Source organism: Haliotis cracherodii, unplaced genomic scaffold, assembly GCF_022045235.1.
Source record: "Haliotis cracherodii isolate W230 unplaced genomic scaffold, xgHalCrac1.p SCAF_4, whole genome shotgun sequence".
Classification (NCBI taxonomy): Eukaryota; Metazoa; Mollusca; class Gastropoda; order Lepetellida; family Haliotidae; genus Haliotis; species Haliotis cracherodii.
Genome location: NW_027266297.1, coordinates 18,522,269 through 18,535,448, shown reverse-complemented (window position 1 = coordinate 18,535,448; position 13,180 = coordinate 18,522,269). Strand labels below are relative to the sequence as shown.

General features: G+C 41.1%; 1 protein-coding gene across 1 annotated transcript in view; it reads left to right on the top strand.

Annotated features, from left to right (window-relative positions):
• Window positions 1-1,095: 1,095 nt before the first annotated feature.
• Window positions 1,096-13,180, top strand: part of LOC139478754 (uncharacterized) — a 33,395-nt gene continuing 21,310 nt past the window's right edge. Inside the window, exons 1-10 of the mRNA XM_071261367.1 lie at window positions 1,096-1,168; window positions 2,169-2,267; window positions 2,823-2,926; window positions 3,503-3,631; window positions 6,349-6,483; window positions 8,216-8,280; window positions 10,540-10,601; window positions 11,545-11,654; window positions 12,092-12,281; window positions 13,067-13,132. Coding sequence (XP_071117468.1) covers window positions 1,096-1,168; window positions 2,169-2,267; window positions 2,823-2,926; window positions 3,503-3,631; window positions 6,349-6,483; window positions 8,216-8,280; window positions 10,540-10,601; window positions 11,545-11,654; window positions 12,092-12,281; window positions 13,067-13,132 — 1,033 coding nt within the window. The remainder of the gene's footprint in view (window positions 1,169-2,168; window positions 2,268-2,822; window positions 2,927-3,502; window positions 3,632-6,348; window positions 6,484-8,215; window positions 8,281-10,539; window positions 10,602-11,544; window positions 11,655-12,091; window positions 12,282-13,066; window positions 13,133-13,180) is intronic.

Below are 13,180 nucleotides of genomic sequence, written 5' to 3'. Positions count from 1 at the left end.
CATGAATTAGTTGGTATAATTTTACGATGCCACTTCTAGCAATATACGGCAATATCACACCAGAAATATTCTTCACACATTGTGCCCGGATCTCTCTCTCTCTCTCTCTCTCTCTCTCTCTCTCTCTCTCTCTCTCTCTCTCTCTCTCTCTCTCCCTCTCTGTGTGTGTGTAAAATGACCGTGTTCAAGATTAATGCACTTGCATAGCGACGTGACATCCCCCATCCCCTCTCTCTGTCTGTGGGTGAAATGGTCGCGTTCAAAATTAAAATTTAATGCACTTACAAAGCGACGTGAATGCCCTCTCTCTCTTCATCTGTGTGTGTGTGTGTGTGTGTGTGTGTGTGTGTGTGTGTGTGTGTGTGTGTGTGCCAGTCCAATCCCCTTGATTATATGCGCCAGGCAGGGTAACATCTTGTTCCAAATATTAACCTCTTTCGGTATGACGCAGCCGGGGATCGAACCACCGACATCCACTATCCGGGCAGACGCTCTATCCATTAGACCAAATATTACATCATCTGCGTTCGATTATTATAATGTGAGATTCAACCTTTAAACTTAAGTTTAACCATTTATTGATTAATAAAACTGCCATTGTACGTTTTCTAGTTAATGGATGTTATGTGGGACAAGAAAGTTGAAACTTACGCTCGAACACCAACCAGATTGCAAAACCATCATCAAAGTTGCATGATTGATTCTTATATATAAACAATCGAAATGCATTTTACCTTGACGCATATCAGAATAATTATATACTGTATATCTACACCTAGACTGGTCTAGTTAATTAAATTCATCAATATGGTTTTATTCACGAATCAATAAATGAAACTAATCAGCTTCAACGACGACGTCGCTTGGAGCCTGTGACGTATAACCAGAGTTCAGTATGTCTGGCCAACAAACATATGCCAACATTGCTCAACCAAAGTTAACTTGGGTTATACCTTAAATTGGTAATCACTGGTTGACCAGAGTCGCCCAGGGTTTCGAATGGAGAGTACCTGAAGGATTTACGAGCGCTTCGACTAATATGACAAGAGATTTTTAGAGTTGTCTTTCTTGAATAACTCTCGGGCAACTCCGACAATGGCTGGTTGGGAAGGACGCCACTTTCTCGAATGTGCCACGATTCTATTGCTAATAATACTCCAAGTATCTGGTATGTCACAAAATATGTACACCTTTATATATAAATGTTGTTTGTGAAAAATTACGATTACCAAAACCCACTGAACAAAAAAACCGATACAATAATTATTTTTTGGGTTAAAAAACTACAACATTTTGTATTTTTTGTTTTGAATAGGCCTTGCGTGATTGTTATTAAAAAACACATAATGTATATATATGCACGAGATAAAAATGCGACATATATGTAATATATAACATGTATGTAAAAGAATATATTTCACAAGTAAGTTTGATACTCCGGCAATGATACAAAGCTTCGTAATGTCTCTCTTATCGAATTACAATGCATATACCATCTCTCTTACATCAGACTAGCGAGGTAAGATTTATGGGTTGGAATGGAAAATAATAACACTAATATGTGGTTGATTTTTAATTTCCAAAAAAGACTTCTTGGAAAAAAAAGTTGTGAAAAAAATATTAATTTGAGAAGCGAAAATACAAAATATTGTCAATCAAGTCCAGCAAAGTTTGATTTACTTTTTCAAAATTCAGAGTTTATGAATTCATGAAAAAAGAAATTCATTTGGTCGCCTGGCCTTGAACATTGTCCATTATATCTCCATTGTGGTGAATACCCCAGACCCATCCACCTCATAATTTTGATTTGTTCCTGATTTGAATAACATGATGCTCCAAATAAGCGTCCAATCAATGAGTGAGAGAAATTCTGTGCTTATATAATAAGACATAAGAGAGGTTGAGAGGTATTTCTTCATCAAAGAATAAACAAGTAAGAGTCAGAGTTTGAAATTTTTTACGCGAAGGTACACAACCAACTCAAACTTAATTGGGTAATATGGATATATTTTGTGTATGTTACACAGATATTCAGCTTAACTGGAGCTCTGCAAATTTGTTAAAAAAGTGTTTTTTAACTGTGCATTCATTCAACTGCCATCACCCAAAGTTGTCAAGGGATGTGCAAAGGAAAAATTACACGTATTATTTTGTACTATTTTATACAGCGCACAAGCCTCTGTTCAAGGACTTTCCCTCACATGTGTTGCTTCGACACATATCAGTGTCTAGACATCTTCCAGTCTGTGTCCTCTTCCGTAAACAAGGTAATAAATCATTTTTATAACACATTTCCTAATCTTTAAATAATATATGATGTATATGGACATATTATGGCAGATGTTGCATTCAGTATGTTGTAAAGTAAATGTAGCTGAGTTTATGAAACATTCTACCATGAATTTGGAATTTACTTCATTCCGATTGGTCAATCAGAGGCTATTAAATCACAATAAACTCCCTCTGATTGAAACCGCACTTAATTTAACATTTGAAACCTCACGCTGCGCGTTCGATCCCAAATTCAATATAGCGCAGTTAAATCTACAGGTAACCTAGCTCTACATTGAAAACACAATATGTTTATCTCCTAAATATAACATCTGAAAACTGGGAATACATTGTTAGGTTTAAACAAGTGGCCTGAATCTTTCCATGCCTCTTGTAGTGCTTTAATGAAATGTATCTTGATTGGGGGTTTGATAAGAATCTGTGATGATGTGGGGATGTACTGGAGGTACACAGATGTGTATCAGTAGAAAAAACAAATACGATTGCAAATGACAAATACTATGAATGGTACACAAATGTTATGTTTTCAGAAAGTGGATCAAAGCTAGAAAATATTTTATTCACGTTGTGGAAGGACAAAGACTTGTTTCACAGTATTTCATCATGGGAGATTGGATCATTTACGGCAAACAAGGTAAGGTTTATTTTTTGCTCTTAATAAATAATGTGTAACTTTAAACTTAGTATAGTGAGTTAGTGTGTAGGGGTTTCTTGCTGCTTTGAATACTTTATTCTAGTTGTAATATGATCACCTAAAGGCTAAAAAAAGAATAGTCTTGGTTCTCAGGCACTGCCGCATCATAAAGTCCGCCGCACGTTTCGTTTTTTATTTCCAATTTCAAACAAATAAATGAAACCTACTACAAAAAACAATGCGATCCAATGCAGCACACAGTTACTTCCCTTTACATGCATGCTGCTTTACTGTGCATCTTGTGCATTTGTATGCCAGTTCATGTAGGAGACCCTTTCCCAGGTTGATGGTACACAACTATTTATTTGGTCACATACTAGTAACCCCACCTCACTCACTATATTCATTGGTATTGTGCTTTGCTGCAAGATAATAAATAGGAACACAACAAACAAACAAGTAATCAGTTGGATGTTACGATGCTCCTGCATCTTAAAGGAATGGAAATGGGCATATGGATAACAGTAGTGTTATCATGTGCTTACGTTACCCAATTATGTTTTGTGTTATGATCAGGACACAACAGAGGCTGTGCCAGTCCCACCAGTGTTCCCCGGCCTTCGATGCTATCTAGGGGAGACAATCATGTACGACTATGAGGGCAAAACAGCAAAATCAAAACTATCCAAATGGTTTCAAGGACTGGTATGTTTATTCAAAGTCTTCGTACACAAACAATTTGACTTTTTAAATTTTTTTTATACATTTTATTTCACCTTTTCCCTGTTACATGAGGAGGATGGCCATCCAGGGCAATGGTCACCCTCACATTCTGAAGACGATGTATGTATACATTTGGGAAAATTAAATACAAGTATTGGAAATGGTGCCAAGGTGATTTTTAAGAAATATAACAAAACATACACACAGTCAAGCATTCAAAATATTATTCAAACACTGATCCTGGCAAGAAACAAATATGAGAAAAGATACATATGTTATTGCTGTTCTGCTTCTTCAAACAATGTGTGATAAAAGATCCATGATTTATAAAATGTTGCTACATTACCATTTGTAAAGGCCATGTTCTTCTCAATTTTGTATCTCAGACAAACATCTTTTTGAAACAATTTGACTTTTTACTGTGCCAGGTCTTGCTAAGGTGACGCAACTCCCATACTTTAAATTGATTTTCGATAGTCGTAGCGCTGATGAGATCATTTTGTGTGACAGGGCCCAGCAAAATCATGTGTGTGATTAATATTCTATACACGATACAAAGTTTATGTTTTAAATCTCTATTTAATGTTGTTGTTATTTTGGTTTTTCAAATCACAGAATAATGTTCATGATGTGTTAGATGTGTAAAAAAACCATATTTTTATCTTTTCCTGCATTACATATTGCACATTGTTCTCACTACTGAAGTCCTACCTGGAAATGAAGGATGATCTATCAGTGTCTTCAGTAACTCTTTTGCCCTGTATGGAGGTCATGGAGGGCAAAAGAGTTACTGAAGACACTGATAGATCACTGAGACAAGATCTTACCTGTTTTTTTAAAGATTCTATTCTTTGCTGGTTGAATTTCAAACTGTTGGTGTGTTTTACATCCTTTTTATTTCAGTGGATCAGGTTATTCAGATGTAAAAAATCCATGCCTCCACCTAGGGTCATGCTTCATGACGGCTGCCATTTTCCTGTTGGAGTATGGTTGTTATCGACAACATGATTCATGTTTAATATGAATGTTTTTCACTTTTGTTGCGTTTTCATATTATCGATTAATCAAACTTTTTTGTTGTATAAAATATGTTTTTACTTGCTCATAAATTTTTCACTGTGACGTCGCATCACAGTACGAATAGCTAGACTTGAGCGGGCTTTTATTGGGTACCTTTTACTCCCATGTTACAGATGTTTGCTGCCAAGTGTGGTTTATGTAATGTCGAGAAATCTGTGAAGGATCCTCATCTCTGCTGCCTGGATTGTTTAACGCCATGTCTGTTCACTCAAGGGTGTCTCGAATGTGCTTCCCTCTGTGATACAGACTTAGTTGTTGGTAAGAGGAAACGACAACTGGCATTTCGCAGAATGTCTGACCACTCCACCACCACTGAGGCCGAGGCCTAAGACCATGTCCTAGTCTACCAAGACACCTTTGCCTTCAGCATTGGTGCCTCAAGCAGTGGTGCCTTCCAGTGCACAGTATGCACTTCCTGCCTGGGCTCTGCAATTGATGGAATAGTTCTAAACACTGTCAGCCAAGGTGGTGGCAAACAGCAACTCACCAAACAGCCATTTGCTGATTATGCAGAGCCACTCAATGAACAGGCGCCTGTAGGGATCCCATTGCTTGTCCCACCTAGCGTGAGGCAAATGTTCCATTAATCCACCCGGGGGCACCATAGACCAGAGTCTCCCTCTGTTTCATCCCCCTTCATGCATCAAGGAAGTCAAGGTCATCCCTATTTGATCAAGAGTCTTCTTCTGACCTTGATTATGATGAGGTGAAACCTGATACCCGTCTCCACTATATAGTTCCGAGAAACGCAGATTTTCTGCCTACAGCAGCGTCACCCAAAAAAGGTGCAGCCTCCCAACAGACTTGCGGCATGGAGGGAGGTCATTTAAACTCCAGAAGGCTTTGGAAAACTTGGATAGGAGCTTGGAATCCCATAACACCTCGTTCCGACCACGAAAGCATTCTAAGAAGCAACCAGTACATGGCCAGAACTATGCGGACAAAGCCCTCTCCCTTGACAAGGACAAAACGCCTCTTGGTTTTAGGTTCCCATTTCCTGGGTTGCCGTGACAACGTGATTCTGGGATGCCGTTACCCAGTCATAAGCCAAGGTCTCCTTAGAGTACCGAAGGTTATGGCTGGTTATTCACATGTGCTACTGTTGCTGGTGTCCACTGCTAAGGGAATAGAGGAGACTTACCACCTCAGACAGACAAGCCTAACCTACAGGAACTCTCTACGAGATGCTTTACGTGCGACAGCTATCCTCGCACTTAACAGAAGATCCGCACCGCCACCTACCATGGGATAAAGTGCAATATGTAATGCAGGATAAGTTAAAAATATTATGTTTTCTTCATGTGCTTATCCTGCATTACCAAAGGGCCCTCCCATGACTGATGTCTTCCTCCCCACTGTACCATCAGCCCTGAGGGACATTCAAAGACAATAATGACATACAGGGGGCGTGTCTTCTGACACTGGATGTGACGGGGGTCATGTTGGGCAAAAGAGTACTGAAGATGCTCATAGATCGCCATTCATTTTGGACTTTGGTAGGATATGTGCAGGATAGGTATATATGATTATGGCATTTTTGTACAAGCATTGATCATGATGTTTGAAACTATTTTGATATTTCAATGTTCAAAGTGTTCCCTTCAATATTTTCCTCCCAGTTTTCTCGGCACATGGAGCACCAGCAAGACATCACAGAGGAGGTGGTGGACATGGCTGTCAGGACTCACACCTTCACCATCATTGCCTTCCCCAACATGCACATACACAAACAGGTGGAGGACACAGTACACCAGGTAGGACAGGTGGAGGACACAGTACACCAGGTAGGACAGGTGGAGGACACAGTACACCAGGTAGGACAGGTGGGTGACACAGTACACCAGGTAGGATAGGTGGGGGACACAGTACACCAGGTAGGACAGGTAGAGGACACAGTACACCAGGTAGGACAGGTGGGGGACACAGTACACCAGGTAGGACAGGTGGGGGACACAGTACACCAGGTAGGACAGGTAGAGGACACAGTACACCAGGTAGGACAGGTAGAGGACACAGTACACCAGGTAGGACAGGTAGAGGACACAGTACACCAGGTAGGACAGGTAGAGGACACAGTACACCAGGTAGGACAGGTGGGGGACACAGTACACCAGGTAGGACAGGTGGAGGACAAAGTACACCAGGTAGGACAGGTGGAGGACAAAGTACACCAGGTAGGTGGAGGACAAAGTACACCAGGTAGGACAGGTGGGTGACACAGTACACCAGGTAGGTGGAGGACAAAGTACACCAGGTAGGACAGGTGGGTGACACAGTACACCAGGTAGGTGGAGGACAAAGTACACCAGGTAGGACAGGTGGGGGATCCAGTACACCAGGTAGGGTAGGTGGGGGACACAGTACACCAGGTAGGACAGGTAGAGGACACAGTACACCAGGTAGGACAGGTGGAGGACAAAGTACACCAGGTAGGACAGGTGGGTGACACAGTACACCAGGTAGGACAGGTAGAGGACACAGTACACCAGGTAGGACAGGTAGAGGACACAGTACACCAGGTAGGACAGATGGGAGGACACAGTACACCAGGTAGGACAGGTAGAGGACACAGTACACCAGGTAGGACAGGTGGGGGACACAGTACACCAGGTAGGACAGGTAGAGGACACAGTACACCAGGTAGGACAGGTGGAGGACACAGTACACCAGGTAGGACAGATGGGAGGACACAGTACACCAGGTAGGACAGGTGGAGGACACAGTACACCAGGTAGGACAGGTGGAGGACACAGTACACCAGGTAGGACAGGTGGGGGACACAGTACACCAGGTAGGACAGGTAGAGGACACAGTACACCAGGTAGGACAGGTGGGTGACACAGTACACCAGGTAGGACAGGTGGAGGACAAAGTACACCAGGTAGGACAGGTGGGTGACACAGTACACCAGGTAGGACAGGTGGAGGACAAAGTACACCAGGTAGGACAGGTGGGGGACACAGTACACCAGGTAGGACAGATGGAGGACACAGTACACCAGGTAGGACAGGTGGGGGACACAGTACACCAGGTAGGACAGATGGGGGACACAGTACACCAGGTAGGACAGGTGGGGGACCCAGTACACCAGGTAGGTGGAGGACACAGTACACCAGGTAGGTTGAGGACACAATACACCAGGTAGGACAGGTGGGGGACCCAGTACACCAGGTAGGTGGAGGACACAGTACACCAGGTAGGTTGAGGACACAATACACCTGGTACACCAGGTAGAACAGGTGGAGGACACAGTACACCAGGTACACCAGGTACACCAGGTAAGAAAATGGATACTTGACTCAACAAGAGAAATGTAATAACCAAAACAAAGCATGGGTTTTGAAGAGAAAGGATACCTGATATTATTATTTTGTTGTTTGCGTAACTGTGTGTTGGTAATATTCTTGAATTTAAGAATGGTATTTCTGTACCAAATGTTTAATAGATGAAGAAAATTGAGTGTCAGTAAATCTCTTATGCTTTCAGATAAGCTATGACAGTGCAGACCACATCAAGTCTCTGATAGTTCATCCCCACTCAGAGAGAAGGAGGTGATGAGCTACTTTGCCTTTCATTCCATCTCCTGGGGCAGTCCGGTAGCCTAGTGGTTAAGGTGTTCGCTCGTCACGCCGAGGACCCGGGTTCAAATCCCGACATGGGTACAATGTGTGAAGCCCATTTTTGGTGTCCCCAGCCGTGATATTGCTGGAATATTGCTAAAAGCGGCGTAAAACCAAATTCATTAACTCACTCATTCCATCTCCTGCTCAACACATATCACTTCAGATCTTTTTAAGAGTTGACTGCAATATTTTTTGTGCTTTTGGAGTTTATGGAGAGCATACTATTTGTCAATTGTTATAAATACTATATAAATATGTCAACAATAATAACTTCACAGACTGGTTATCTGATCATAAACACCCAAACACCCAGACAACAAAACAAGATCAATGACAGTGATGTGACATTAGCCCACCCATTCTATTATCAGCAAATCAGGAAACAGTAGTCCAGTAATGGGTGTGGCCTAATTGCTTGGCTAACCTATCAAATGCCATGTAAGCGCAATTTATTAACATGATTAAAATTAAGATTCTACAAGCATTTGTATACGTTGAGTATTTCAATACTGGGCAATTGTGTCCATGTAAATTACACAATTACATAAAAAAAGTATATGCACCTTTTTACTCTTGCCATGCCTTTATTTTTAGATAATAGCTTCTATACAAAATAACTTTAAACAGAAAGAAAGAACATTTCTTACCCTTCTGGTTTATCAGCTGGACAAACTGGTATATTGTAAAATTGCGTAAGTTACAGTGTCAACGAAACATGTCAACCCTTCATTTCTCTTGTGGAATATGTCACAAGTTACTTTATATATAAATTATATTGAGAAGGTTGTTTCTAAATGCAAAAGCAAATATATGCCCATAAATTAAATTATCAGTGAATAAAACTTCATGTGGACATGATGTTACTTGTGCAAATCAGTTACGTGTGGTGTACAAAATGACCCCCTTTCTCTTATCATAGTAACTTGTGCAAATTTCAAAGTTTGATTAATCCATCTCTTAGCTTGGCCAGAACAGCTTAATGAGCCTTTCTGTACACATTGATTTGGGATGCCATCGTCACACGTTTGTGGCCCAGTATTAAAATAGTGCAGATATAGCACCTTGCCAGTCATCAGCTGATTGGTTTTCTCAGTCACTGTTAATCCATGATTTAGATATGTACTGCATAGACAGGCTTACCCCTGGTTGGTTGAGTATTTGTTTCCGGCTTATGGTGGGTGATTGTTCAGTGCCAGATCACAGAGAGTCATTTTCTCTGTAAATTGGTGACAGACAAACAGTCCTGGCATCCAGAACAGACAAACGCTGGATTACATGGAGATTATTTACTGACATTAACACTACTATCTGCCAGGAATATAATATAGTATAGAGTGCTGAATTAGTGAGTGAGTGAGTATGGTTTTTCACCATTTTACCAATATTCAAGCAATATCACGGTGGGGAGACACCAGAAATGGGCTTCACACATTGTAGCCATGTGGGGAATCGAACCCAGGTCTTTGGCTTGACTAGCAAGCGATTTAACCACAGGGCTACCCCACCGTCACGTGCTGGATATAATGCCCTTTTAGACAGTCCACTGTATTTCATGAGTTTTTTGTTAACAATATGATGCATAAATGTAGCAATTTCACATCACTTTTTGATGGTCTTTTGACTGCCCATACTTGCCTTAAAAAGGCGACTATGCTTTTCGTAAGAGGTGACTAATGGAATCGGGTGGTCAGGCTCACTGACTTGGCTGAAGCATGCAATCGTATACCAATTGCCTGGATTGATGCTCATGATGTCAATCACTGGATTGTCTGGCCCAGACTTGATTATTTACAGACCGCCGTCATATAGCTGGAATATTGCTGACTGTAGTGTTAAGCAACATACAAATCTTGTGTGTTTTTAGTGAAATTCTCTAAAAATACATTTGGCAAGAATTATCTTTTTCACACACCTGTGGAATGTAGCAACTATTGATCATTGACCGGTGATTAATATGGATATCACACAGGGCAGTGTCAGTGGATCCAAGGGAAACTCAGCATGGCCAAGATATGTTTATGTGATCACACATCAGTGATAACAATCTTTGTATACTCTGCAATGATATTAATAGTTCTCAAAGTTACAATTCAATAACATTAAAACTATTCAAACTGTGTGATATGTTTCTCAATGTTTAGATATTTTAATTCTGTGTGATGTGTGATCTGTTTCCTTCACCATCAGATACATCCAGGAGATGTTTGGGGTGACGACTCTTCCAGCAGCTGTTGTGGTGCACAATCAAGGTCAGTGTGTTGCCCGCCATCTTTCCTGAATTCTTGAACTGCAGGCACTCATCATGAAATTATTTCTGATATTCACTTTCCTTTGAAGTTGATTTTAAATCAAACATATGAATTTTAGCACTGTTTCTTCTTCCATCGATAGTAGAGTGGAATTTCAAAGATCAGTAAATGTTATTGACATATTTATATGATGTGTTCAATGTAATAACGCTTATGTGAGACATATTCACATGATTGTTGTGTTTGCCTTTCAAATGTGTTCATATTGTTGGTCCACAAAGTGGGGACATGGGTGGCCCAGTCACCTAAGACACTGCCATTGGCTGTGCAGAGTTGCATCATCCTGATTATGTTTCTTGGTCCATCAGCACCATACCCATGCTCGTGTGTTACACCAAAGTGGTAAACGTCTGCCACACTTCAGGCTTTCCTCTCATTTCAAGCTGACATCAGTGATATATCTGGAATACTGTTCAAAGCGGCGTTGAACCCATCTCACTCACTCACTCGCTCACTCACTCACTCACTCACTCACTCACTCACTCACTCACTCACTCACTCACTCACACTATCACTCAAATATTGTCACGTGTCTGTTGCAGCAAGTTTTGTTTATTTCGACTTTCCAAATATTTAGACTTGAAACTATGGCATTTATGTGAGGGATGTAGTCATCATCTTGTCTGTGTCCATCTGTCTGCCCATCCATCCATCTGTCTGTCTGTCCTTATTTTGTTTTTTTGAAAACTTTTAAAGATTTTTCATCCAAACTTGGTATATGTAGTACCCAGGGGCTGAAATGTTGCCCTTTGCTATTGTAGGGTCTTGGGCGATTTGTCATCTTGTGATGACGCTTGTTCATAAGAGAGCAGGCATGTGTGAGAGATACGGCCACTGCTAAAAATCTTTTACGTAAAAGCCTTAAGGTTTGCTGTGCCTTCAGATGATGGATCTGACCCCGTGGTGAAAGTCTTCCCTGAGATCTCCCTGCGTAGAGACAAAATGGAGACCTACATCCAGGCCCGGAGAGTGCCCACCACTCACTTCACAATGGTAGGTTACTGCAGAGTTGCGTCCCTTGGACATGCCAGAAAACTATGATCATGGGTTCAAACCCTGGTTCGCCCTGATGATGTTTCTAGGTTTGTGTGATATAACTGGAATACTGTTTAACGTGCTGTAAACTCAACTCACTCACTCACTCTTGCTGGCACTGCAGGTGGAATGTTATCATGCTGTTAAGGCTGACAAAATTCACTGGCGAATCTTATTTGACCAATTATAATCATTGTCTGCGTGCTAGTTGTTTTCACCTCCACCTCATAAGTTGATCTTTCGTCAAACATTAAACTAACATGGCATGAAATGACCGAAAATTGCACTTAGTTAAACAAACTTTGCTATGTTTACATGATTCAGCTGCTTGTATCAGGGACCATATCCCTTGGTATATGCTCTCTTTTTTTATCGATTCTTGTTTTAATCCACAGGAGTCCTTCAATCTGCTAGTCCGGGACACATCTGATGAGGGTTATGTCCCCTTCCTGATTGGCTTCTACGCCTTCTGGGCACCGAGGGTCATGACGTTCCTCCGATTCATGTCTGTCACTGTGCAGGAGTTTGACGACCTGAGAGTATCCCTGCGATTCGGCTTAGTCGACCTGTCGGAACAAAACCTGTGTGAGTCCACTGCAGACAGTGTACAGTTTGTGTTTATCACTGGATTGTGGGGATGGTATATGATCCTATTGCCACATTGTTTGCCTACTTGGTTTTACACATTTAAATGTATGAACATCTGAAATAAACAAAAGTAGTGATTCCAAAACAGTTGCAGGTTAAATAAGAAAAGAGTAAAAAATGCTCTTTTGATTTTTTTGTAAGGGTTACTCCTCTTCCAATTTTGATCTACTTTGAAGTTTCTTTCATTTCTGATAGGAGCCAATGAAAATAATACTTGATACTTGGGCTGGGATGGGTGTAGGACCCGGGTACCCACATGACTACACGAACACATGGTTAGTCCCATGATATTGTGCTTAATTACAATAACAATAAAAGTTGCTTGTTTGCATTTCTTTGTGACTATACATTCTTTCTGACTTTCATACATTTGGGTAAAGATGAAACTTCGTATTTGCCAGGGCTCCGGTAAAACAATGGGTTTAACGCCGCTTTTAACAGTATTCCAGTTATATCGCGGCGTGTCAGCTCAATGTGGAAGGTCTCAGACGTTTACCACTTTGGTGAAACCCATTAAACCTAGAAACATAATTAGGGCGAACCGGGATTCAAACTGACAATCATATGTTTCTGGTGTGCCCAAGGGACGCAACTCTGCAGAGCAAATCATGGTGTCTTAGATGACTGGGCCACCTGTGCCCACATCATGCAAATGTGAAATCAATATGTTTGTTAATGACTGATACAATGTGTTATAAATATTTGTCCTGCTTGTATTTCAGTGGTCAACAGATACATTGACCCCATGATGGCAAGATCGTTTCCTTTTCTGATCCTGTTTACGAAAGGTATACAAAAACTAATCAATGTTTCAACAAATGTTTTATGCCAAAATG